The sequence below is a fragment of the Podarcis pityusensis genome (genome assembly GCF_964106645.2).
Source record: "Podarcis pityusensis genome assembly, chromosome: 5".
Taxonomy (NCBI): Eukaryota; Metazoa; Chordata; class Lepidosauria; order Squamata; family Lacertidae; genus Podarcis; species Podarcis pityusensis.
In genome coordinates, this window is record NC_138032.1 from 48,061,780 (window position 1) to 48,089,365 (window position 27,586).

Consider the following 27,586-nt stretch of genomic DNA (forward strand, 5'->3'; position numbering starts at 1 on the left):
GCATAAGCAAATATTTTGTAAGTGGGGCTAAAAAGCCTCCAAATGCCCGTTTCCCCCTGCTGTCCAGCAATCTCATTGTCACTCTCTCTCCACACCTAGAGTTAAAGTTCTGGGGCCAGCTGGAGACTGGAGGTTGCACAGAGAAGTGGCTGCTGTGCTACTGTGCATGTCAGTTGCTAGGTGGGGAGAATGAACAGCCTACACAAAGCCCTGCTGTATCTCTCATCTCTTTGGGGCTTCCTCCTCCCTCACTGAAGTCCTCCTAGGGCTCCTGGGAGGGTCTCCTCACTGGCCACAAGGACTCTCCAGCTCTCTCCTGCCATTTCCTGGTTTTAATCTCTTTATTTCCTGACACCGTGCATATTTGTGGTCACGTGCAAGTTGATTGTGTCTAAGTGGGATGATGCCTGTACATATTTGCAAGCATAAAGGTTAGAAATGGAAGCTGGATTTAGGATGCAGTATTGCATGCTGAGATTTTCCTGCACGTTTTCAAAATGGAGAGTTGTGTGTGGAACATTTGGTAGAATGATTTTGTCTGGCTCATACATTAATTAAAAAAAGGTAAAGGGACCCCTGACCATTAGGTCCAGTCGTGGCCGACTCTGGGGTTGCGGTGCTCATCTCACTTTATTGGCCAAGGGAGCCGGCGTACAGCTTCCGGGTCATGTGGCCAGCATGACTAAGCCGCTTCTGGCGAACCAGAGCAGCGCACGGAAACACCGTTTACCTTCCCGCCGGAGCGGTTCCTATTTATCTACTTGCACTTTGATGTGCTTTCGAACTGCTAGGTTGGCAGGAGCAGGGACTGAGCAACGGGAGCTCACCCTGGCGCGGGGATTCGAACCGCTGACCTTCTGATCGGCAAGTCCTAGGCTCTGTGGTTTAACCCACAGCGCCACCCGTGTCCCCATACATTAATTACACAGTTACAAATTTACAGTACTGTAGAGGGAGAGTGCTTCATAAACACCATGGAGCTGTTATGTTGGCTAGCATCTTCATTGATTTCAAAACTGTGTTTCTTTTTCTGATTTAGGTCAGTCATATTGATGTGATCACAGCAGAGATGGCCAAAGACTTTGTGGAAGATGATACTACTCATGGATAAGTGGCAGAGAGCTGTTAGCCTGTTGGGAAAGTCTGTAAAATATTTGTTTCTACACTGGGCAGCTGTGTAAAATCTGAAATACATTGTGACTGTTCAAAAGCTATTTTAACATAAGTTAATGGAGCATCTGAATATTATGACTTCTGTATACATTGGATTCCATTTTACATATGTGCTGTTAAATTCTTTTATAAAATACCTGTTAATTTTACCGTCATACTATACCTGTAGCTTTAAAAATGTACTTTTAATGTGTCTTTTTTGCTGTTTTAACTTTTTGGAGTTTTAAATGCCAGTTCTTCCTTCCCAGTTACAATTTTAATGTTTATACTGCCTCATATGGTTTTTTAAAATAGCTTCAATAAAATAATTGTTTTTAATGCTGTAATTTAGATACATGTTCTTGATATTGGGAACTGCTATACTGTCTACTATCACTTCATGTAGAATGCAGATTGTTTATGTGTATGGAGATCAATATTTGGCAATAGAGCTTATAGATGAATTTACTCCTGGCTTGTAGGTCATTGGCTTTTTAGATGTCATGATAGGTTACAGAGATTGGTTGTAAATCTTTATGTAAGCTTCTGCTTGTGATTCATGGGCTTCGGTGCCTCACAATCAGATAGGTTTTCTATTCCATCATCTTTACTCTGTTTTATAGCTTAGGAACTCATGCAACTCTGAACACCTATCATGCTCCACTTCAAGTTAGTTATATGCAGAGCATCTGTTCTGGTTAAATGAAGTATCTCATATTTCTACCATTTTCATTGCTAGATAACATGGGGTGGGAAATTTTGATTCTACATAATTTGATGTATTAGTGCAACATACTTATTCTACAGATGTTTTACAACAGGTGTGGGGAAACTTTGGCCTTCCAGTTATTACTGAACTACAACTCCCTTCAGGGCTAGCAAAGTTGGCTAATGGCCAGGGATTATGAAAGCTGTAGTTCAGCAGCAACTGGGTCATTCATATAGATTCTCCCACAAATTATATCTAAGATTAAAATCATGAGTTATCCCAATCTATGAGTGACTCCACCAGTATGTCACCTCCTTTCAGGTTTCAGTATAGCCATGTCAAAGAGAGAGAGGTTTACATCCTTCACACATGATATCATTGCAGAAGTGGAGCACTCTGGAGAGCAAGACTTATGTGAGAATTTACCTCAAAGTACCTTCCTTGATCATCTTCAATTGTACAAAGCAAGCAAACAAAAACAAAAACCCATTCAGATGCATCAGCTGTGCTGCATTAGCAGGAAAAAGATATTAGTTTGGTTTAATACTGACCCCCTCCCCTAGTAATTTAGGATAGTAGCCAAGCAATGTAGGATTAGTTCCATGTTTATGTCTGACTAGATTCAGATGGGCGATCCAAAATATATTATTTGCTATTGGCAGAGCCAAACTAGCAGCTGGTGGCATTGTAAAATAAAACTTTTAGAATGCCAAGCCAGGGAGGCAAGCCAAGGCTTCATTTAGTGTTGCTCGAGTAAACAATCTCTTAATACTTCAAAGTGTTTTAAAAATCTGTGCATAGGTTTACTTTCTTTTTTACAAAGTACAGTTTTTAAGGAGCTGATCAGTAAATGCTTTTTTAAAAAAACACGAAATTGCATTGTTGAAGCTGTTGCACAATAAAAACATTTTTCCTTAGTGTCACTATTGTAGATTAGCATGTGGCATTCTTGGCAGGTGAGCAGCCACCCCACCCCATCTGCTCAACATGTTTTGTTTTAAACTGTTTTTAATGTTGTATTTTAAATTGTTGTAACCTGCCCTCGCCCTTACAGGTGAAGAAATTTATTATTATTAATAATAAAAAATAAAAGTCAGAAAGCAGTGTTTGGGCTTTGTAAGATAACAGCATTACAGTTAGCTCCTTTCCAGAGAACACGAAACCAGGGTAAGCACTGCGACCCTGGAATTTCTTACTTCTTGGACTATAGTGAGGTGAGCCCAAGAGTATTTTCAAATCTTTGTTCTCCATTCTTTTGTGAAACGGAGGACAGGAGACATTCCTATTATCAGGAGCAGATAATATATAACAACTTCACCTCAACTCAGAATCTGTGGATTTTGCTCGAAAATTCTCCAGGTTTTTACACATTCTCTGAATATTTGTTAACGAGCTGGTTCCCCCACACTAGTATTTGCTTAATACACAATGGATGGTTTTTAGTATTGACAAGTGTTAGTTGTTACACAATGGTTTATTACCCTTGTTTTCAGGCTCTTGGTCATCAGGGATCCATTTCCACATCTGCCAAGGATTCCCTGCATATCTGGTCACAGAAGCCTTGTAGACCACACAGAATTCTAGTGCATGTCTTAGGAGAGGTGCAGGGGAACTAGTAGCCCTCCATATTTGTTGGACTACAACTACCATTCCTGACAATTGGCTGTGCTGACTGGAGCTGATGGGAGCTGGGGTGGACACAGATTCTATATCCAAGTTCTAGAAGTACTGACTGTGGAGCAGAACACAACCAATTTTAATGTTGGTGGACAAACTAATTTCAGACATGAGATTAATTGAACCTGGCAGGCATAAAGTGTGCATTCTACCACTGAGCTGTGGCCCCTATCCTCATGGTAGGCTTAGTTAGTTCTAGAATCTGATTTCAATGCCAGGGCTGAATCCTAGAATGGATGTGCGGAACTTTTCGACTGTTGATTAGAGATGGACAAATTGTCAATTTTTGTTTCTTTGTTTTCTCATTTTTCAAAGTTTTAAGTTCCATTCTCCACATTTCCACTTTACTGTGTGAATCTTATTCAAACCCTCATGAGCACCCATCATTTTAGCATGATATTTGATTGTATCCAGTTTTACCTAACACATTTTTGCAAAGCAATTTTCCATAATATATATATATATATTTATGCACACTTTACCCCAGAAGATGCATTTTTGTAAACGTTACTAGATGAGACCTGCATTGCAAAATTCAGAGGTCAAATTTGAAGGATGGCTGTGTTTTGGTTCTTGTAATGTTTTGGAAAGTGTGAATTTGATGAATTCTCTTTTAAATGCAAACTGAATCAAATCCGCCCCCGCCCCGCCCCCCATCTCTATGACTGACCAATTTGGTGTTTTATTTTGTTCTGAAAAAAAGCATGCTAAACTACATCCCTTCCTCATCTGATACTGCACATCTAATTGATTGGCTGAGAAGTACCGGTATGTGGTAACAGCATATTTCAGCATCACTGGGGAGTTCTCAGGGTAGCTTCTAGTTTCCCTTTTGATGCCATATCCACTCCTCAACTATCCTGGGATTTAATAGCTGCAGATCCCACCCTGGACCAGGGAAGAAGATGTGCAAAATAATTCTCCACCAGTCAGCTCCTGCTATTCCCAAATTTCAAGCAACCACCAACACAACAGGCTCTATTTTGTGAAGTGGGCTGCTGGAGCACAAGGAGGGGATCAATTGGAGTGGGGGTTATTTTAATGGAAAGACAGTGGGCCCTGGTACCATTCTTGGGCTCAGCTTGTGTCCAGAGGTCCCTTGTTTCTCAGTTCTGTGGCCCTGCCTACGATATTAAGCATTTTTGGCAGCATTTTTGTACAGCCCTACACTTACATTCCCAGGGTGGTTTACAAGAAGAATGCATTTGCATTTTAATATTTTTAAACAGTAAGATAAAAGCCACAAAACAACAAAAAGCATAAAGCAGCAAAATTAAAAATATATATATCTAAAAAGCTTGGGAAAGATGAAAGTTTATTGCCGAGGCCAAAAAGGCAGTGAAGTAGGCTTGCAACAAGCTTCTTTGGGGAAAGCATTCCACAACTGAGATTTAACCGCTTCGTACAGGCCCCGCTCGCTCTGGTAATTATATAGATAAAACATTCTGCTATAGAGGCAGTGGCTGGCCTCATACAAATCACACATCTCTTGGCATAATATGAAGAATCAGAGTGTTACTGTTTTGTTGCTTTTGACCAGGTTTCGACCAGTCATTTGTAGGGTTTGTTAGTAGAATCTATGATCTCTAGTACGTTTGTCTTGGTTAATTGGCCTCTGAACCTTTGTTCTGTGTATAATGGATTGTGAGGTTCTAGTTTTGAAAAAGAATGCCCACACTAAATTATGCAAACCTGAAGCCTGCCTACCCTTGCCCTGAAGCAGGGCTGGAGGGACTTATGGCCCTCCAGATTCTGTCAGACTCTCACTGCCAGCAGCCCTAACCAGCATGGCCAATAGTCAGAAATCATGGGAGTTGTAGTGCAGCAACATCTGGAGGGCCAGAGGAGCCTCAACACAGCAGGAATAAGGCTTTCCGCGTCAGAGGGCAGGGCTTCCAGACTTGTTTTTTTTTAAATACCTGACAGTATTTGGTAGATAAATGTAGATGTTATTTGCTGATGACAGCGTATTTTCTTTATTGACAAAGCTTGACAAAATCAGAACCACCAGGAGTCAAGAATATGCATTTTAACTGTTTTACTTTCAAGTGTCCAATTCAAAATGCAAATTAAAACTTGCTTGAAATGGTCTCCTGAGAAAAATTAATGTGGAAAAATGGAAAACTCTGCCATTTTAAACATTTATGGGAATTCATTTCAGCTCTGCTTGCTGTATGTGTTTACAGCCGCCAGGTGGTGTCGCTAACCTGACATCGCATGGCCAAGCCCATGTTTTTCTTTAACTTGCCAGCTGTTTCATATTAGTCAAATAGCCATGTGCAACTTCAAAGTGTTGCTGCCTTCAGGTTCCATTCTTCGTAAGGTTAATGGACAAAGTGTGAAGTAGTTTATGTTTCTTGAAGCAAGCAGTTGCTTTTAGCGTGCCTACTTATAAGCACAGCGGGTGAGCATCAATTTTCAGTGCTACTGGAAGCTTGACGCAGCTGTTTCAAATTACATTTCATGCACTGGCAATTATCTGCTTTGTTTGTTCCAAAAATTGCTGCATTCCTTCCTTCCTTCCTTTGACTCAATTTTTTAAACTAATTTACTCCAGTAGTACATGGCAATATTAGTATATGCTGGAAGGGGGGGGGGGGGAGGCCCAGCCTGATGGAAATATGATGGAATAAATTGCAAAGTGAGTCTCGATACTTGAGACACTGAGACGCCCAACCGTTCCTTGCTTAATAGACGTGTGATCATTTTAGCTCAGGAAGCATCACCATCAGGAATCCGGGTATTACTGTTACATAAGTATGCGAACCTCAGTGTTCAATTTGTGTTCAAACCTTAAAATAATGTTTTTAAGGTATTTCACAGATTTTTGTCCTGCTTTTAAAAATAATGTCCTATTCAAAGCCGATCACCAATAAGTAACTATATAAAACACACTCAACTGTTCTTTAACAGTTTTTTAAATTAAAAAACTTAATAACTTCATTATTGTGTGCAAAAGAAATGTGAGAGGAGTGTGTTCTAAACCATGAGAAAGAAAAAAAGAACTCTATATATTTCACATCCTTGTGATTTATGGACCTTCCTTTGTGCCAATTAATGATTTAATGAGTTTGTGCCGATTAACGATTATGAACGATTATACATATCCTATGTATATCTCCTTAAAAGTAAGTCTCACTGCATTAAATGGGCCTTACTCTCAGGCAAAAATTGCATACACAAAGTCACAATACCAAAGCTTCACTATTGGTACGTCTGCACCCAATTAGATTATTAAAGGGGTGAACTGTGGACAGAAAAGTTTTCTCAATTGTTAATCTGACTTGGATTGTTTCCTAATAATAAAATTCCACACAAACAAACAAACAAACAAACAAACAAACAGAATTTCGACTCTTCTACACTTACAATTTCTAGTTGTATAGTTGCTGTTTGATCCAGTGTGTACCTTTGGTCACATGTTGTTTCTTCTTAGAGTTAGTGGAGGATTTTCCTCTCCACACTAATGCAGGGTTGTGCCTGAACAGAGAAAAGTTTGATGGGTGTGATCACACCTCTTAAATACTATCATGTTCCTTCAGTCTGTGAATGTCTGAGCTATGAGCATGTGCATTGGGATAGCCCTTTTGTGGCTTTGCAGGCCGGGTATTTGTATTAAATGTCTAGTATTGCAGAATTCTAACCTTGCCAGAGAATAGGAGATTCAGCAAGAAACTATTATTCAGCTGGTTACTGTGACAACATTTTGCCTGTAGCTAATGAATGCTGTCATGGGCAGTACAGTGGTACCTCGGGTTACAGACACTTCAGGTTACAGACTCTGTTAACCCAGAAATAGTACCTCAGGTTGAGTACTTTACTAAAGTGGTACCTCAGGTTAAGAACAGTTTTCAAGTTAAGAACGGACCTCCAGAACGAATTAAGTTCTTAACCCGAGGTACCACTGTACTTTACTCAGTATCATCATCTTTATTTGCCTCATCTCTCCTCTAAACTGAGCTTGCAAACTGACAGCTCACACCAATCAGTAGGAAATGGCTTGAAACAGATGTCTCCCAAACCTTGCCCACCAACCCCTCCACAAAGAAACACAGGTGATGCTTCTACATATGCCATACAAATGAAAAATACTGAGGATCTGTCCTGGATCTTTCATAAAAGTTGGATTTTTTTATGGTAGGAGAAAAAGTGGTTTTTCTAGTACATTATTCCAAAATGGTAGCTGAATACTGAATACTGATGATGTCATGTAGCAGCATGCAAAAAATAATAATAATCCACCCCACCCCTGAACTATACCACTGTAAATGGGAAGTTTGGAAAGGCACTTACTTTAGTGCTGTCATCTAAGCAGCAGGAATTTAAACAGAACTGTATCAGAGGATGTACGTGAGCAATTATTTCTTTTCCATCCAACACGCCATACATTAGACATAGGCAACCTTTGGCCCTCCAGATGTTTTGGCCTACAACTCCCATGATCCCTAGCTAACAGGATCAGTGGTCAGGGATGATGGGAATTGTAGTCCAAAACATCTGGAGGGCCGAACGTTGCCTATGCTTGCCATACATCATACATCACTGCTTCCTTAGATTCAGGCTTATCCACATTTCCTCTCGTCCTGCTGCTTTCTCCTGGGGAAAGCCACTCTTTAGCACTCAATCAGAGCAAACAACAATTCAGGTTTCCTCTGGACCAGTGCTTTCTAGGCATGGGACAAGCAGAAGTTTGGACGAGCGCTCCGTTTTGTGGATTGATCTTCCCACTTTTGATCTAATTGATTTACTCAACATCACATGTTAGGATTGTAGCCTTAGAGGCTGTACATGCTTATTTTGAGAAGCAATTGGAGAAGCATAGCTCATCCAGCAGTAGTAAAAACAGTACCAGCTCCTTTATACAGGAATGTTTGTAGCAGTCTAATAAGCTTACCCTCATTTATTTCTAAATTCTGTTATCTGCAGTGCAACTTTAGCAATATGGCAAAAGTTCCATCTCTCTACCAGTTCAGGTAAGATCCACATCCCAAATGTCCTAGGAAGGAAAAAAAGTTAAGTCAGTTCGAGCCACGGCATTAAGATGCATTCTGGGCATTTATCAGTTTAAAAAGTCCTTTGTTTATTGTGATAAAATTCCAGAAAAGCTGCAGCAGAAGGTTAGGATTCCATGCCAACAATGTAGTCATTGCGGGAATGCCTTTCTACTCCATTCATGCTGTTTGTAATACAAGCAGGCTCCTCCAGAAATAAGACTGAATGTTTGGAATTAAACTGATTAAGGCCGCAATCCTGTGCACCCTTAACTGTGAGTTAAGTCCCACTGAGCTGTTGAATTTCTTTCCCAAAAAAATATGCTTTGCACCAGTATTTAGAATGTTCTGCTGTTCAACAGCAGAAGTTCAGAATCAATAATAGATCTTGTCTCAATGTCTCCACAGTTTGCACGTCATAGTCTTGCCCCTGCAGAAGCAACAGCTTCACTGCTTCACTACTCATTTTAATAGAGAGGTTTGGCAGCACCCAACATTGCAGGGCAGCAGACACATTCAATGTAAACCCCAAATAGTTTACTAAATCTGAATGCAATTAACAACACAATCCTTTGCATGTTTATTCAGAAGTGATTTCCATTATAAGCCATGGGTCTTACACCCTACTAAGTGTGTTTCAGATTGCAATCTACAGACCAGTTTGGATAGCCCATTTTGACAGCAGCTGTCTTGAGGCTCAACCAGATCCCGATTTACTGCATTCCATATTCCAAAAGCGTTGGTTGTGGTGTAGAAAGTCAGGGTCTAAGCATTCCGTGGAGCATGTCAGTAACTGCTTTGTCATATGCACACACAAAATAAATTGACAAAAAACTAATCACACACTGAATATAAATGGGTCATGTGACTTGGCCCTGTTTCCTGTTTCATTCCTACCTCAAACTTACTTGCTCTGTCAAATAGCCACCCCACCCCCTACCTCAACTACTTCGGAATATAAAAAGAATCCTGCTATTCCAGCAGAAAGTTTGTCTGCTAAAAGAGAAACCTAGTCATATAAGGTAAAAGTCAGGGTGGGGAGAGAAGGGCGGGAGAGGTCTTTTGATTTGCACAGGTCTAGTTCCTAATCAGAAGGAATGATTTTGCCAGAGTTCTCCGATTACAGTGCTTTGGGAAAACGGATGTTGATGTGATATGTCACCTTTTTGTCTGTCCTGTGATCTTCAGCGATGGTGCTTGCTCAGAAACTGATGGACATTACAGTTTCTTTTTTGCCCTCTGTGCTACATGCCCACACATTCACTCCTGTCAAATCAGTTTTGCACTTAGTTCCTCTGACTTTTGATGCAAATTGAGCAGAACACAAGCCTGAAGCTGGTTCTTTCATTCATCTTAAGTCTCTATCTTCTACACCGATCCTCCTTAAATGTTGCAAGTTACTCAGGGATAGTTTTTATTACATGCAGCATTAGCATAATAAAATCATTGGTCAAAACTACAGGGAGGTTTAAAAAATCCCTTTGAGCTCACTCCTCTCCAAATCAATATTAGAGATGCCTAGCATAAAAAACAACCCTGGACTTTTTTCTCTGTAATTCTCACCTAGTGGGATCTCTATAACGTTTTCTGTTTTCATACACAGGACCCATAAAACAGTAAGGGAGATTAAGTGCTTCCTTTTTCAACCACTCTAGAACAGTAAAGCCTGCTCCTCCAGGAAAACCACTGCAGCCATCCTTCTGGAATTGTGAAAGGTCATCTAATTCTGTTAAATAAATAAATAAATAAAAATAATGGCCTTTCCTTTTTAAATTGTGCCCTGAGCAAAAAATCCCTGCAAATCTCATAAAATTCTGACAAAAAGAATGCTGGGGAGAGCATTCCACAAAACAGGAGCCACTTTAGAAAAGCTCCCCAAACTGCATACCGACTCCTTTAGAGCCAGTGTAACCCAATAAACCTCCCACCTATCAGATAACTCCATCAACCTCCCATCCACCAAGACTAGGGAACCATCCACTAAGAGTGTCCCAGTCTTATCTGGATTGAGCTTGAGTTTATTGGATCTCATCCAGTCCGTTACCGAGGCAAGACAATGGTCCAGCACATCCACTTGCCTCACCTGCAGACGTGAAAGGAGATGTAGAGCTGTGTGTCACCAGAACACTGCTGACAACGTACTCCAAACTTCCGGGTAACCCCACTCAGCAGTTTAATGTAGATGTTAAGTCATGCTTTGTATCATGAGACACATTAGAACAGCCTCCAAAGCATTTCAACTTCTGCTGTTTTCCAATGTGCTATTATCAGGATCTGAACTGAAACTTGTATTTGGTGTGCACCCTTAGTACCCTGTGCATAGTAACTGAGGCAGGCTCTACCTTCTCAAGACAGGGTCACAGTTGGCAAACCAGCTGAAGATGGTAAAATGCACAGTTAGCTACCAGGGCCATTGCTACTGATGTTTTGGTTACAGGGCAGCTGGGCGCATTGCCAAGTGCAGTGTTGAGACACCCTATATACATTTAATACAGAATTGTATTACGGGCCCGGGCCCTGAGTCTTTAAACTGACTAGCAATCCTTCTGATAAACAATGATGTTAACTGGGCGCCTGGAAATATGAAATGAAATTTTACCATTCCACAAACACTGAGGGCAACTACACACACACACACACACACCCCTTATCAAAGGCTGCAGGGATAAATGCCTCTCCCTTTCCACTCAGAAACAAATGGGCTGTTTAAAATCAGCCACCTGGCAAACTTCCTGTCAAATAATATCTTTCAGGGGATTTGAAAGATTTGGACTCTGTAAGTAATTAGGGACTGGACACTGTGGGTAATTAGGAATCCACCACTTCTGTTGTTTTTTTATTAATGAAATAAAACCAGAGCCTTATTTTTGGAGACTACATTTGTCAGTCAAGCGTTAATAACTTTGCAGAAAGAAAAAAAAACCCCAAAATCTGAATTGTCTAAGATAGTAGCAAGTGAACAAGACAGGCACTAGCAGTGTCCTTAACCTCCACCCCAGATCACTGACTTGGCAGGCGTTGATGACTTGTGATCTAGTTGTACAAGGGGGAAAAATCCAACTATAATTTGCAAGAAATTGCCATTTCTGTGCCTTGCAAGTATCCCATACAAAATTTCAAAGTTAAATAATCCCTCCTTTAATGTGGTGGTCATCCTTTCTGCAAGCTGCAGAGTAGAAGGATCAAAGTATCAACAAAATGAAAATGTAGCAACTTCTGTAAAATCATAGTACAGATGGATTGCTCTTATTTATTACTGAAGATAGTTAAATGTGAAGTTTAAAGATAAATTGTTTTTAAAGAGCACAGCACTGCTAAAGTAAATCTGCTATGGTGTAAATAAATATTTCTGTTTGGGGAACACATTCCTGGAACTAAGATTAAAAATAGAATGGAAATTATGGAGTAATGGACTGCCCTTATGAAGACTTAACACAAAATTAATTTCCTAGACAGGAATAATTTCTATATAATCTGTTGCATGTTCCTATGTTTACACTGTCACAAGTGATGGCTGTGACATATGTCTGTTCTGCTGCAGGTAATGCAATGAGAAGAAGGCTCATTCTTCATGTACATACAACAAAACAAATATGTGTGTATTTGCTATATATGCAATTGGGTATGGAAGGCACATGCGTTCCTCTGAGAAGGGATATCCATGTACTAATATGGTCTAAAGTTCTTAAACTAAATGTATTTTCAGCAAATAATAGACAAATCATTTTCTCTCTCCCTCACTTGCCAGTACTTGCTCAACATTCCATGCAGAAATAAACATGGACAGGGGAGATGTCCAGTCCCTTCTGAGCAAAGTAGAGTTAGGGAAAGGACCATGGCACAGTGGCAAGGAGGATGAGTTATGGACATCAGTTCCTGGCATCTCCTGTTAAGAAATAATCAGGTAACAGATGATAGGAAAGGCCTGTTCCTGAGACTGGGTAGAAAATAATGGGCCTTATAGACAAACAAACTGACCCAGTATAAAACAGACTGAGTATTACAAAGCACTTCTTGCAAAATGAAATATGATAGACATGCACAGAATTACAACATACAAGTGGATAGAGGGTTCAGAAAATAATGGAAAGTTCAAACTGATGAAACGAATTACATCATACTGCAGAGAACACATATCATCTTTTTAATTAGTAATTTGCAACATATGGAATCGTAAGATGAACCTCCTCTAATTATCTCCCGTGCTGCTTCAAAGAAAACAGAAAATTTCTGTATATAGAAATGCCATACTATGCATACTTCACATTTTTATGTCTTTGATCTTCTGCCAACATATAGATATGAATCCTAGACTCTATTGTAAATCCCTCTATACTTTAATGCCGGAAATGTCTTTCAGGCACTTGTTAGTGCAGTGATGATCCAAACATATTCCATAGCCAATTTCCAGTTGTTAACCTTCTCCTATCTTGAAACTGATTCTGTTTTCCCACTTCAGATAAGCCCAAACATTGACTGGCCTAACCATTCGAAAGCATGAAGTAGCTGCCTCAGGTACCAGATAGTAGGGGACAATGTTAAGGTGCTGAAAGACAGAGGTCTGGGAGTTGCATGGCCTGTGCTGTACATCCTAACCTCTTTGCTGGCCTCAGGCATGATGGAGAATGCTGCCCCATTGGTCTTTGCTTCAGGCAACATAATAACTTGTTCTCTGCCAGTGGAAGAGTAGGTAGTGTGAGTAACTGTATTATTTTAATGATATAACACATTGATTACAACACAAACTCTTGAAACACAAACACTGAAACTAGCAAAGGGAGGAATTCAGGAAATGGGTGGGACGAGGGTCCATAGCAGCATTCCCCAACTGAGTGCCCTCCAGATGTTTTGGACTCCAACTCCCATCAGCCCCATCCAGTATGGCATCTGGATCCAAGGGCAGACAATGGTTAACAACTTGGAACAGACACACAATTCAATCCTCTGATGCACACTCACCATTTGCAAGCAGAAGCATATTGCATTAGTTTTAACATAGTTCTTTTATGTTTGTGTATCATGATCCAGTGCAGGTCTATGCAGAAAGAATAGTGGTTACACACACACACACACACACACTGCACAAACTTTGATTACTGGATTGTGTTAAGTATTGGCAACAGGGTAGTTCTAGTTCCTAATGCTTACTGGGAAACAGCTGCTATTTCCTCAAGAGTTACAGCAAGGCCCCATTCACATGGATAGGTAAGTCTGGAGAGTCTGAGTAGACAATACTATTTTTTTAAAATCCACATCGCTTGCCAGCGCTAGTTGGAGCTGTTTCTGCTTTTTACATACCATCACATCTAGTTTTCATATGTGGGAGACCTTGAATCCAGGCTCAGCTCAGTGTATAGTTGTATAGTGGATACAGCACCAGGCAACTTTCATGTGACTGGTTTAACTCCTGGCAGTGCTGGTGAAAACCTCTGCAGCCTAACTAAAAAAAAACAAAACCCACATCACTGCCACAGCTTCAAATGGTCTGTGAATGAGTCAAGCCCAAATTTGTCAATTTCATCATGAGGCTCCCAAGAACAGAAGTTCTGTCCAAGTGAACAACTCACAACTCCAAAGTTCTCTCTTTCTAAAGTTAGGGATGATATAGGTGGATCCTGTGACTGGTAAAAGTAACAAGAGCAAAATGTTTTTATCAATTCCCCATAGACAATTATTGGGAGTTACTGAGCTAACATAAAATTGCAGCTGTTTTAAAAACACAATTAAATCAATCTTCTGTGAAATTTTCAAATAAACATTAGCCTCTTCTCCACCCAACCTGTTTCTGTTATGTGAAAACTCTGTGCCTCTTTAAACATTTAGTTGTGTGTAGGAAACAGATTATCCTGTTTGCCTTTATTATGATACATGTCACTCTCTGATCCCTTTCATGATTTGTCAATTCTTCGGATTATTTAATAGCTCCACAGTGAAGTTTCAAGAGGTGACCTCAGGACTCTGCCATTATTTCCCCAACAGACAGAAAAGGACAGGGACCTTGGTGTGAGCCCTTGACCTTAGCTGACAGCCCAGCGGCGCCGACAACATGCCAGCAGGGGAGTGTTGGGGGCGGACATAAAAGACAGATGGCCCAATTCATCATACACTAGGAATAAATAAAAGCAGCTTCAAGCACTGCTAGTGCAGTGATGACTGCACAGTCCACAAATATGGAAGCCTGCCAAACAATTATAAACACAAAGGATAGAATGGCAGATGCAAAGTGAGCCTAAGAAAGAACAGGAGGTGGAAGAGTGTGATGTGCACCTTCCTAAAGGAGTACTTAAATGAATGTGATTTACACTAGCACAACGTATGCAAGGAGGTCTATTTTTCTGTCCTGAAAAAAAATTAAACATCACAGTCAGAAGCTAACTTTAACTGTCAGGATAAGGCTGCACACTTAACATGCGAGTAAGTCTCAGTGAACTGAATAAGACTTTTGAGTAGGCAGGCATAGGAGTTCACTATTGATGACTGAACTTTCGCATTTGTGTTAGCAAAGGCACTTCAACATAGATGGTGTCCAGAGAGAAAAGAAACTGAAAATACTTTACTGCAGTGTTTCCCAACCTTTTTCTGACCATGGCCCCCTTCCAACCTTGTTTCCTTTCTGTGCCCCCTTTTACAATAAGTAAAAACCAATGCAAATCAATACAAATCTGAGGTTCTGCCCCCTAACAAAAATCCTGGCTATGCCCATGTCCTACCGGTAGCAGCATAGCTATTTTAATGTTTTCTTTATAAATAGAACATGTTTTATTTACAATTTTTATAATTTATACAAAATATAATTACATAAAATGATAGGAACACAATGAAATATTGTTGAAGCAGAAAAGCATAGAATCACGGAGCTGGAAGAGACCCCAAGGGTCATCTTTCTAGTGCAATCCCCTGCAATGTAGGAAACTTAGCTAAAACATCTATGACAGATGGCCATCCAACCTCTGCTTAGAAACCTCCAAGGAAGGAGAGTCCAGAACCTCCTGAGGGAGATCTATCTTCCATGTATTATAAAAAGTAAACAACACTTATTTGACCCCAGTTATTTGCTACCAGCATGAGTTTGACTAAACTGCGGGAGGCAATGGAAGACAGAAGTGCCTAGCGTGCTCTGGTCCATGGGGTCACAAAGAGTCGGACACAACTAAATGACAACAACAATTTGTCACAGAGGGGGAAACCTACAGATACAGTCCAAAAGGTGCATAGGGAGTTCTATATATATGGGAGAATTTTAAAAAGTAAGTGGTCCTCACTGACCTGGTGCAAAAAGATCTTGTCATCAGGAGGAGCCCTAGCTGCCTAGATAAAACACTGTAGCCCCACACATCCTTACCTGGGAGTAAGGCCCACTGAATGCAGTGAGGCTTTCTTCTGAGTAGACCCTTAGTTATTTACTAGATGCAAGTCAGCAACACCAGAAGACCCCGCTCGGCTAGATTTCATCCCGCACCTTGCAGAACCGGGCTGCCGCTGCTGACAGGCCCTGCATCCCTTGGCAACATCTGAAGGCACCAGTCTGCTAGGTGCTGGTGTGGATTGCACCCTGTGCCTTGCAGAGTTAGCCCAGGCTGCCACTGGGCCCAACACCGGTGGCAGCAACAAGCAGCTCTGGCTCACCCAGCCATACCCATTGCCACCCCACCACTGCACATACCTGACAAGCGGGTTCTGGCCTGCGGGATCTACTGGCCAAAATGGGGGCCATAGCAATTGCCCTCTCCCACCAGAAACAAAGACTGCTCCCAAAAAATGTATATGGCAAAAAGGAGCACTAGGCCCTGGTGGCCTGCCCCTTGTGATTGGCCAAGCGGATAGCCAGTTAATCAGGATTTAAAAACAAACAAACAAACATTCTCACTTCCCTCTGTGGCCCTCTAGCCTTGTGCTGTGGCCCCCGTTTACATGATTTTCACCTGTAGTCCCCTTAGGGGTATCATGGGGTCTCCCAGGGGGGGCATATGCCTCCCGGTTGGGAAACAATGCTTTACTGGGTAAATTGAAAAAGAACACTGTATAACTTGAAGAGCAATAAACAGAGGGCTTTTGTCTTTTTATGTTAGGCCTTGTTCACATCCAGAAGACATTCAACAGCTAAACTTACGAGGCTGAAACTTCCACAGAACTTCACAGTCATTCAGAGCACGAATTAGCTCTGTAAGGGTCATGCCATTCTGACTCATTGTTGCTAGGCAATACCTTCAACTTCACCCACCCCGGGTGGCTAACTATGAACAGAATTAACCCTTTAGTTACTAAGTGAATGATCCCTGCTGTTGTACTTCCAGCTACAGTGATACCTCGGGTTACATACGCTTCAGGTTACATATGCTTCAGGTTACAGACTCCGCTAACCCAGAAATAGTACCTTGGGTTAAGAACTTTGCTTCAGGATGAGAACAGAAATTGTGCAGCGGCGGTGTGGCAGCAGCGGGAGGCCCCATTAGTTAAAGTGGTGCTTCAGGTTAAGAACGGACCTCCGGAACGAATTAAGTTCTTAACCCGAGGTACCACTGTATTTGTATCCTCCATTTTTTTCAAGAGCTCAGGGCGGCATACATTGGAATGTCTTATTTTATCATCTCAACAATCCTGTGAAGTAGGGTAAGCTGAGAGTGCATGACTGGCCACAGTTGCACAGTGAGCTGCATGACTGAACATAGATATTGAACTTATGGCTGGTCCAAGTATTACAGTACACTCAGTGTAGGCAGACTTCCAACTTGCATAATCTAATTTAATTTCTACTAGCCCTCAAGGTCCAGTAATGGAAGCTAAGGCAAAGAGATACACAAAAGACATGAACTCTTGAGCACATGCACAGCCCCAGAACTGTTTTATTATCTCAACTGAGCTCAGTCTTTTTACACAAAAATCTGCTCCTGTTTCCTTCCAACAAGCTTTCTTTGCACAACAGCCTAATTCAGACATTTTGTTGTTGCTCTTGTGAAATAAATGGGAATCTGAAACTGTTGTTTATGTATTGCAAACCAGTGTTCTACCAGTAGATCCCAGTCTCTTACATAAATGTTACAAAATTTCCTTTACAGAATCATTCAAAACTAAATCAGGGGCCACATGCAAATAATAATATGTCTGATGGATAAAATGTCAACACGTAAACCTTTCCCCATAATTGTATTCCCATGCTAGAAAAAGGCTTACCCTGTTTAATTTTTGCTAGCCACACAGCTGGCACAAGGCAACATTCTTTTTGTTCCTGGACCAAGACTTCTTGCTGTGAGCTCTTCCTGTTGGAAGAGAATAAAACTCTTCAGAAGGGAAATTACAAGAAATGCCTCACATGCCTTCCTCCGATTGCTTAACAACAGTGCTGCATTATTAACAAACAGCAGCACTTCCATATCTACCCTAATGAGCCTCAGAACATTGGCTCCATGTTTTGCTTTCTAACTTTCTTTATATATGTCCAAAATGACTTTTCTTTCCTTTTTAATGGGGGTAGCAGGGTTGGATGAACATGAAGATGAACTAGAAAATATTCAGAGTTCGACCCCCAAATGAACTTATTTCACCTTTCATTCATCTGGCACTTATGGGAACTCAGGTGCAGTTCAGAGAGTTTTGAACTAGTTCAGTGAACTTCATTCAATTGAACTAGTTCATTCTAAGAACTGAAAGTCCCTATCCATGCACTACGGATGCTGATTTAATAAATGTCTATACTGCCCTTCATCTGAGGATCACAGGGCAGTTTACAATATAAAAACACAAAAACACATAATATAGTAACAAACAAAAACAATACCCACCCACGCTGCCTGTTTGCTGTACAGGATGATAATAGCCTGGTCTTTTTCACATATGGAAAGGCGTGATAGTAGTAAAGAATACATGCAAGACAATGTACATCAAATACACATGCAATACAGACTCTATGATGAGAGCTTGCACTTCATGCAACACTACAGTCCTAACTCCATTTACCTGGGAGTAAGCCCCATGTAATTCACTAGGACTTACTTCTGAGTCTGTGAATCTACATAATTATGATCTGTGCCTGTCTGTGCAGGCATGCAATTAGGATTGGACAAATCAGCCTATCAGGATGTGTTTTTTATGTATAAATGAGCAATCATTATTTATTACCAGTTGGTAGTATTTTCCCCACACTGTGTAAATAACTTAATCAAACATACTTATTCAAAAGTAGCAATTGCTGTAGAAACTTCACCTTCAGGCACAAACAGAAATTCTGTTTCTGATGTTTCCCTTTTTATAAGCTAACGAAAAAGCCAGACATTAAATGTGGCTTCCTTTTTGTAGACATAGTTGTTGCTGCTGTTAGCACTACCACAGACTCATGGGCCTCCACAATTTGTTTTTACTATAATTGTTTTACTCTAACAGGTGTTCAGTAACACCTGTGTTTCTGTGGTTTTACCATTCAGCTAGTAGATGTTTGAAAGCTATTTGGAAACCAGACAGAGATGAAGTATGTCTCTAATGAAGTAGTAACTCAATGGGTAGTGTATTTCTGGAGGATTATCTGAGGCCTCAGACACGTTGTAAGACATGAGGCTGAAGGCCAAGTACTTTCAACCCCCTGCAAATGCAATAATCCACCAGAAATGCTTTGACTGGTTTGTACCATCTTATTGAAGGCTCTGAAGCAACAATAATTTAAGAGAGTGATGGGTTAAAACAAGTGTGCTGCCTCACTTAATGGGGATTATCAGTATTCAGTTAGGAAGTGTGACTTGCTCTTACAACTATAAAATAGGTTTCATTTCTTAAATCAACTTTAAAAAAAAGTCACATGAGACTTTCCGGACAGCACATTGCAATAAAACTTTTACAAGCCAAGCAATCCACAAATCATTTTGACTGATGCGTCCATGACAGAGCTGTATTTGTTGGCAAGCATTTTCACCTTTCATCCCTTCTAAGGAAGTGCCTTAATTAAGTCTCTGCAGTTGCTTTGGCAGCCACACCCTATGTAAAAATATTCACAAGGCTGTGCTGTGTGTATTAGTTAACATCTTGGTGATGTCTTCGAATACCACAGGATGGCTAGTTTCAAAATCACTGCTTGCTGACTTCCCCAAATACAGCATTCTAGTTTTATGCCTAACACTGTTTGAATATCAGAAAACATGCCAAAATTATTCTAAGTGTCTTCGCATGAAACCAATATCCACTCTGTTTGGAAACCATATCTAAGCTATACACATAGAGCTGGAGGCAGACTAAGTGTCCAAATCTGTTAATCTGTACTCAGAAGTAAGCACCATTGAGTTCAATGGGACTTATTCCCAGATGTGTATAGGTTTGCAAGCTAAATTTATTGAATTTAGCTCTCATAGAAATCCATGGAATTTAGGTAATGACTAACTCATCCCATTGATTTCAATAGGATCTAAGTTCAATTTTCTTACATCAAGCCCGTAATGTGTGTTAATGGATGTTTCCCTGGAGTTTAAAATGAATAATAGCAGTTATAAATGCTGAGCTCCATCTTAAATTAATCTGGATATGGCAACAGCTTCACCTTTACTCAAAAAGAAAAGTCTGACATCTTCTGAACTGATTTAGAACACTAATCCCCAAACATCTCAATAATGAGATTTTATGCTTAAAATAAGATGACTGTTATCACTAGCAGAGTCTCATAATAACGCATGTGACAGGAGTCAACTGCTTTTAGTTTTGTAAAACTACTGTAGTATGCAAACTTTCTTTCATTGTTTCATATGAAAATGAAATGTCAAGGTATCTTTCATTTACTTTTGATCTTCTCTAGAATCATGCTTTGGTACTATAAGCTTCCCTGTACACACACACACACACACACTTTGTGCTGCTTGGTCTATTAGGTGTGTGTGGGACTACAAACAGCAACACACAACATTGGAAAGATTGTTGTCTGCATTAACCTTTTCAGAAGGGGTTTATCCCTGTGCACTGGGAATTATGACATGAAATACTCCACTGTTGAAATTCGGTGTGAGGATTATCATCAGACTCATGTTTTGTTAACCTACAGCAGTTCCAGGCTCCTGTTGGCACACTAATAGTCTGAGGCTCTTGTTGCAAAGTTTTTGAAGCATTAGCGCTTAGTACTAGGGAATGAAAATAAGAAACATTTCAACATCATGGCCATACGGTGTGCTAATGACTGCTCGGTGATACCTTTGTGTGTGTATGTCTTCAAACTCATATATGGTTCTTACAAAAATGAAAGCAGATGGATCTGCAGCAGCATAAGTATCCAAAGCCTAGCTCAGAAGCAAATGTGCATGGACTTCAGGGAAGGTTAGATTCTTACAAAAATGAAAGCAGATGGATCTGCAGCAGCATAAGTATCCAAAGCCTAGCTCAGAAGCAAATGTGCATGGACTTCAGGGAAGGTTAGATTCACTGGTGAATTTTGCATCTAGATTTTCAAATAACTAGATTTTCCTGTGGTAAAATCTTTCCAATGCATGTCCCCCCCACAAGTGGCATAGGAAGGGGGGTGCAGTGGGTACGGGCCACCTGGGTGTCATCCCTGAAGGGAGTGACAAAATGGCTATGGGCTATGTGACACGGTGGCTCGGGCACCTGCAGGTGCCACGCTGCCCAAAATGGCAGTGTGGGGCTTGCATCCGTCTGCCGCCTCTCCCTCAGCCATCCTACAGCTGGGGGGGGGGGGGCAGTGGCGAGGCTCGATGCAGTGCAATATGCCCCAGCTTGCCCCACCCAGTGGGTGGCTTGCCTTGTGCACGTGACGCTCCGGGGGCCTGAGCTACACCGCTGCATTGGGGGAACGAGCTACAGATTGCAAACAACAGGAGCAAAGCACAGCGAACAGGTCTGCAACCAACTACCCCTCTAAGAAGGCTTCAGCCGGGCAATTTGGAATGGGCAGCAAGCAGAGGGGTGCTGTGGGTGCCGTGGTCTTGGGCCCAATTTTGAGAGGGGGCGCAAATAGGCGCCCCCACAGCAGGCTCCTTCATTGGAGCCTGACTCAGCACCAGCAGTTGCTAGAGATCTGTGGATTGCAGATTTAGCATACAGTGGTACTTCTGGTTACGTACTTAATTTGTTCCGTTCTTAACCTGAAACTGTTCTTAACCTGAAGCACCACTTTAGCTAATGGGGCCTCCCGCTGCTGCCGCGCCACCACCGCGCGATTTCTGTTCTCATCCTGAAGCAAAGTTCTTAACCCGAGGTACTATTTCTGGGTTAGCAGAGTCTGTAACCTGAAGCGAATGTAACCGGAAGCGTATGTAACCCAAGGTACCACTGTATATATAATGCAGAAAAACCTTGGCCTCATATGTTTATTTATTCATTTTATATAGACACTCGTCTATGGCACGGATGGGTTTCAAACATAACAGTACTAAAAATGCTAAATAATAAGTAGCAATAAAATATACATATTTCAGCTGTTTCTGGGCACAATTCAAAGTGCTGGTTATCACATATAACACCCTACATGATGTAGGTCCAAGCTATCTGAAACACCATATGTGAACCTGCATATGAGAACCTGCATATGAACACCTGCATATGAGAACCTGCTCAAGTTTTGAGATCTTCAGGGATGTCCTTCTCGGTCCCACTACCCTCACAGGCCTGCTTGGTGCGGACATGGGAGAGGGTCTTTTCAGTGGCTGCTCCCAAACTCTGGAACTGCCTCTTTGGAGAAGCTAGACTGGCTCCCTCCTAGTTGTCCTTCAACTGGCAGGTGAAGACTTTCTTTTCCAAAAGGCCTTTGGGAACTGACTGCTTTAATGAAAGGACTGGTGCTGTGCTGTTTTTATGTAATTATTCGTATTTTTAAAACACAGTTCATATATGTACATAGTTTTAATTCTATCAATGTTTAATTGTATTTTAATGATTGATTTTTCTATACAGTGGTACCTCGGGATGCGAATGGGATCCGTTCCGGAGCCCCGTTCCCATCTGGAATGGAACGCAGGACGCGATGGCGTGTCTGCGTGTGCATGGGTCGCGTTTCGCCGCTTCCACGCATACGCGTGGCGTCATTTTGAGCGTCTGCGCATGCGCGAGCAGTGAAGCCCGGAAGTAACACGCTCCGTTACTTCTGGGTTGCCGTGGAGTGTAACTCAAACGCACTCAACCCGAAGCACATTCAACTCGAGGTATGACTGTATTTTTAATAAAATTAATAAAAATCTGTAAACTGCTTTGAGTTTTCTCAGGAAAAAAGGGGAAGTATAAATAACTATATAACAACAACAACAACAACAACAACAACAACAACATAAATAAATTCTTTCCCAGATGTTTCTGGCTGGAGTTAGGCATTGGTTACATGTTTCCAGTTCAGTAGCCCACGGAATGATATAGGGCAAAGCATTTGCATCTGAAGGTGACCAGTCTGCGTTCTAGACTGGGATTACCTCACCAAAACAATGTTTAGAAGGTGGTTTAAAGTAAGTTAGCTCCAGAGTGTGGGCAGAGTGCAAATCCCAAGCTTTTAAAGCAACAATGAGAAGCTTTCTTCCAATTATACCTGGGGTGACCCCTTCATACCTTACTTGTGGGCTTCGGGAGACAACTGTTGACCACTATGGGAAGGAGGATTCTGGACTAGCACTAAAACCCTATGCACGAAGCCAATGCGGTTGAACCTAAAGTAAGTGTGCATAGGATTGCAGCCTTTATTTTTAGTGCGATCTAACAGGGCTCTTCCTCTGTTCTTATTCCCTGAAAAATAGAGGACATACCCAAGCTAAAACAGAGGTAAATATATTCCAATATGCTTCTTCTACTTAAATATTTAGACATTTATGGTGGCAGTGCAAGATTTAGGAAAATCTTTACCACAGCATCCATGAGTCTTGCGCTGAACCTGCTGGTTATTTTGCAATCAAATACTCTACTGTCATTTATACATGCAAAAAAGCTGACTTACCAGATGGCCTGAGCTATGGCAACTTATTTCTTTATTGACAATATGCATACTTTACTATTACATTTTGGTGAAGGCTGCCACTGATGTGCAATCTTTATAACTGCAACTAATCCAGAATGTAGCAGCTAGACTGGTGACTGGAAGTGGCCACCGAGACCACATAACACCGGTCTTGAAAGACCTACATTGGCTCCCAGTATGTTTCTGAGCACAATTCAAAGTGTTGGTGATGACCTTTAAAGCCCTAAATGGCCCCAGTCCTTTATACCTGAAGGAGCGTCTCCACCCCCATCATTCTACCCAGACACTGAGGTCCAGCGCCGAGGGCCTTTTGGCGGTTCCCTCACTGCGAGAAGCCAAGTTACAAGGAAGCAGGCAGAGAGCCTTCTTGGTAGTGGCACCCACTCTGTGGAACGCCCTCCCACCAGATGTCAAAGAGAACAACTACCAGACTTTTAGAAGACATCTGAAGGCATGTTTAGGGAAGCTTTTAATGTTTGATGCATTACTGTATTTTAATATTTTGTTGGAAGCCCCCCAGAGTGGCTGGGGAGGCCCAGCCAGATGGGCGGGGTATAAATAATAAATTATTATTATTATTAGAATCAGTTGTTGCTGTTTTAATTGTAACTTTGCATCCACGAGCTGCAGTATTTGAAAGCGACATTTTTGTTTTGATACCCAGCGCTTGTTATTTCAAGTGACTTACACAAATCCGCATGCACCATAATTAAAATTCTGTCCTAATCATCAAAGGAAAGTGAAGGCCAAGGCAATGCATGTCATGCATATCTTGTTTCTCCACTGATCATCCGGTAAAAATAAATCACAACGGATGCCACATAACCTCTCCTTTCATTGTTTAAACAGCTAGAAAGGCTAATGTGCAAAACCCATTCTAGGAATCCCGTATGAGTATGAAAATATGCTGTACAATAACTATTAAACATTTCTATAATAACTCCAATACTTTTTAGTATTATAAATAATGTTACAGCCTAGTTAGTACAAGAGTGTTTCTACCTGCCTCGTCTTTGCTGCTGAAGAGGCTTAGGGTACAGCAGATGTGCATGTCCAATGCCCTCTGCCAGGAGGGGGGCTTTAATGTTGTGGAGGCTCCTTCTGCGATCACATAAATTGCAGTCGATAGGACTGCTGGTGGTAGCAAACAGAGACTCAAGGCAGATTGTTATGAACTGGAAGTGGAGCAGAGCCAGCCATGCATCTGCTGGTTCCAAAGCTGATCTGTTCCCTAGAGCAAAAGATTATCTCCTCATTCCCTCACAAAAGTCTGCTTTGAATTGATCTGCCCTGTACAGTACTTTCCCCACTTCCTCTGTTGTGTCCCCGTGTCAATTTTTAGATTGTGGATTTCTCAGGGCTAGGCCCTCTTGAACCATGAATGGCACCATGCACATTGATGCTGCTATATGAGTAGTAAATAAAAACATGGCTATCTTACAGCACAAAGAGAAATGAAACTAGTTTATATCTCAGAGTGCTACTGTATAATGGTAGTGTGTAAATGCTGTTAATGTTTTTAGAAGGTGAAACTGGGATGCGGGTGGCGCTGTGGTCTAAACCACAGAGCCTAAGGCTTGCCGATCAGAAGGTCCGTGGTTCGAATCCACATGACGGGGTGAGTTCCCATTGTTTGGTCCCAGCTCCTGCCCACCTAGCAGTTTGAAAGCACTTGAAAAGATTATACCATCCCAATCAAAGTTACAACAGTGACAATTCAAAGTTGATTGAAACCCTAAAATTGTGGTTATGTGTCATCAAGACTCAAGCAGGTGAAGATTTACAGTGGAGTAAAATGGTATTTTACAGAGACAAGACCATCACACAAACTTCCACAGATTCCACATTTGTCCAGGTTATCATGTGACAGGGGAAACTTTCCAACAGAGAGGCTTAGTTAGCTGATGAAAGCCACACACTGTAACTGTCTCCTCCTGATTCAAGAAAGCATTTGCTAAAGTAATACTGTCTTCTGCATGTATAGTGAAGGGATATTACTGCCTTACCCACCACCTAAAGCTGGTGACAGCATAATCCTTGATCTACATTCTGAAAGTTTAGAAAAGACTGGAGAAACTTACCATACCTTTGATATTTACACATGCTCTTGGATCCCAAAATACTGCCCCATGTAATGAGTAACTATTTTCTGTTCCCTTCTTAATTCTGAAACAGCAACTGTTCACCACTAAAGCTAAAAGAAAAGAAACTGAGCAAAACATAATATGTTCCTAATTCACAATTATTATTTTAAAATTATTTTTATTGGATTTTACTGTGCACAAACTCTGTGAGATTTGTGGGGCCAAACAGGAATGTTATAGCAGAACAAGCAACATTCAGATCAGTGTGCTAGTTGCTCACCCAAGCCCACGTCTATAAGCAGAACTTGTAGTCAATGAAGTTTACTCAGAGTAGGCCCACTGAAATTAATGAACATGACTAAGTTAGGTCCATTGATTTAAATGGGCCTATTCTGCGTAAAACGTAGTTAAATACCACCCAGAAATATTTGCATTTTTTAATCTGGACGTGCTTACTCAAGAAGTTTCAGCCACAGAGACAGGAGGGAGGAGCAAAGCCCTATAATAATCAGGGCCATTAATCCCAGGAACAGTGGGAGTCAGTGCTGCTTATAACACTTGCATGCTCAAAATATAAGTAAATGAAAAAGTGAGTAAATATCTATTCACAAGTATCTCAGAATTTTCTTTGTGAATTGTTGCATCTGGAGGGTAGGAAACTACCGTACTTTTGGAAAGGAGGATGAACTACTCTCATTTACAGTAAGTTACAAAATACAGCAACAACTACCTTTCACTGAAGTTTTCATAGCCCCAGGGGGCAAGAATGGTTAAACCTCCTAACTATTTTGTCTATTGAGTGTGAACTTGCAAGAAATCAATTTTGGGGAGATGATGTTTTTGTAATTAAAAATAAACTTTAAAATGAATTGATCTGTTTATGGAATGTTTGGTGCTTTGTTAGTAAACTAGAATAAAAAAAAATAAAAACAGTGAAAGGATATTAATTTTATGAATACCAGTCAAAAAGTTACTAAATAGCAGAATGTTTCTTCAAGCCAGTTGTTATGTTAAACAAAAGTAGCAGACAGGATGTGCATGTTTGCGGGGCATGGTAGAAAAATCCCAGTGTGGATCAGAGTGTAATTTCAAACATATGGCAAATGCAATTTCAGAATTAGAATGTAAACTTTTATTGCATGAGTTGTGATATTGTATTAATAGCATGGGACTGTGGTATGTGTGATGGAGGGGGCCTGTCTTGGATGGTTGTACTGGGCCCTTAAATTTAGAGCATTAAATAGCAGTTTAACACATAAACAAACTGACACGCAAGTTCTGTTATAGTATAAGCTGATTATTCAGGAAGCATAACCTGAATAGTTTGAAACTTTTAAAATTAATTGGAAAATTGCCTAAAAACACCACTGAAGAAAAAATAAAAAAAATCCTTCCAGTAGCACCTTTAAGACCAACTAAGTTAGTTCTTGGTATGAGCTTTCGTGTGCAAGCACACTTCTTCAGATAAAGAAGTTATCTGAAGAAGTGTGCTTGCACACGAAAGCTCATACCAAGAACTAACTTAGTTGGTCTTAAAGGTGCTACTGGAAGGATTTTTTTTTATTTTGACTATGGCAGACCAACACGGCTACCTATCTGTAACTGGAACCACTGAAGAAAAACATTGAATTAAAGTAATTCTTTAGAAGAGCTAGTGGCAAAGGTTCTGTGAGCGACTATATTTTGCTGTTCTTTTCTTCCATTGTTTTTGCATGTGGCAAAATCATTTTCACTTCAGCCAAGTGGATGTAAACTGTGTGTAATTGGAATTTTCCACTTATTCAGAGTGGTTATTGTATTTTTACAGCCGCTGTACACACTTCTTGTACAGGTGTGAATGTCTATAGGAGACAGGGCAGTTGGAAATAGGCAGGGCATATTTCACAAAAGAGTAGACATTTTAAAATCTGAGAATAAGCTGAAGCCTAAAATACATTTTGGCTTACTATGACACAAGACAATCATATAGGATTGGGTTGTGCAGCTTTGGTTCTTTGTTGCTCCGTCTCTTCCAGGCTCTTGTTTAGATCCTATCAACCTCCCATTTTTCATA

At 40.9% G+C, this 27,586-nt stretch overlaps 2 protein-coding genes and 1 long non-coding RNA gene across 4 annotated transcripts in view; 2 read left to right on the top strand and 1 right to left on the bottom strand.

Annotated features, from left to right (window-relative positions):
- Positions 1 to 2,961, top strand: part of SMC3 (structural maintenance of chromosomes 3) — a 31,576-nt gene extending 28,615 nt beyond the window's left edge. The window contains exon 29 of the mRNA XM_081005923.1: positions 1,040 to 2,961. Coding sequence (XP_080862049.1) covers positions 1,040 to 1,111 — 72 coding nt within the window. The 3' untranslated portion in view covers positions 1,112 to 2,961. The remainder of the gene's footprint in view (positions 1 to 1,039) is intronic.
- The window catches only part of LOC308477424, a 33,453-nt gene that overhangs the window by 2,078 nt on the left and 3,789 nt on the right, over positions 1 to 27,586 (bottom strand). Inside the window, exons 2-7 of one of the 2 annotated variants that reach the window (XR_013986551.1) lie at positions 25,531 to 25,643; positions 23,047 to 23,220; positions 17,701 to 17,786; positions 13,828 to 13,969; positions 8,433 to 8,534; positions 6,908 to 7,018 (exon numbers count right to left, since the gene is read on the bottom strand). This is a non-coding gene — a long non-coding RNA (uncharacterized lncRNA). The remainder of the gene's footprint in view (positions 1 to 6,907; positions 7,019 to 8,432; positions 8,535 to 13,827; positions 13,970 to 17,700; positions 17,787 to 23,046; positions 23,221 to 25,530; positions 25,644 to 27,586) is intronic. The other variant, XR_013986552.1, reaches the window with a different exon arrangement.
- RBM20 (RNA binding motif protein 20) overlaps positions 25,726 to 27,586 on the top strand; it is a gene marked incomplete at its 5' end in the record, with an annotated part of 114,309 nt that continues 112,448 nt past the window's right edge. The window contains one exon of the mRNA XM_081005912.1: positions 25,726 to 26,235. Within this exon, the coding sequence (XP_080862038.1) occupies positions 26,216 to 26,235 (20 nt within the window). The remainder of the gene's footprint in view (positions 26,236 to 27,586) is intronic.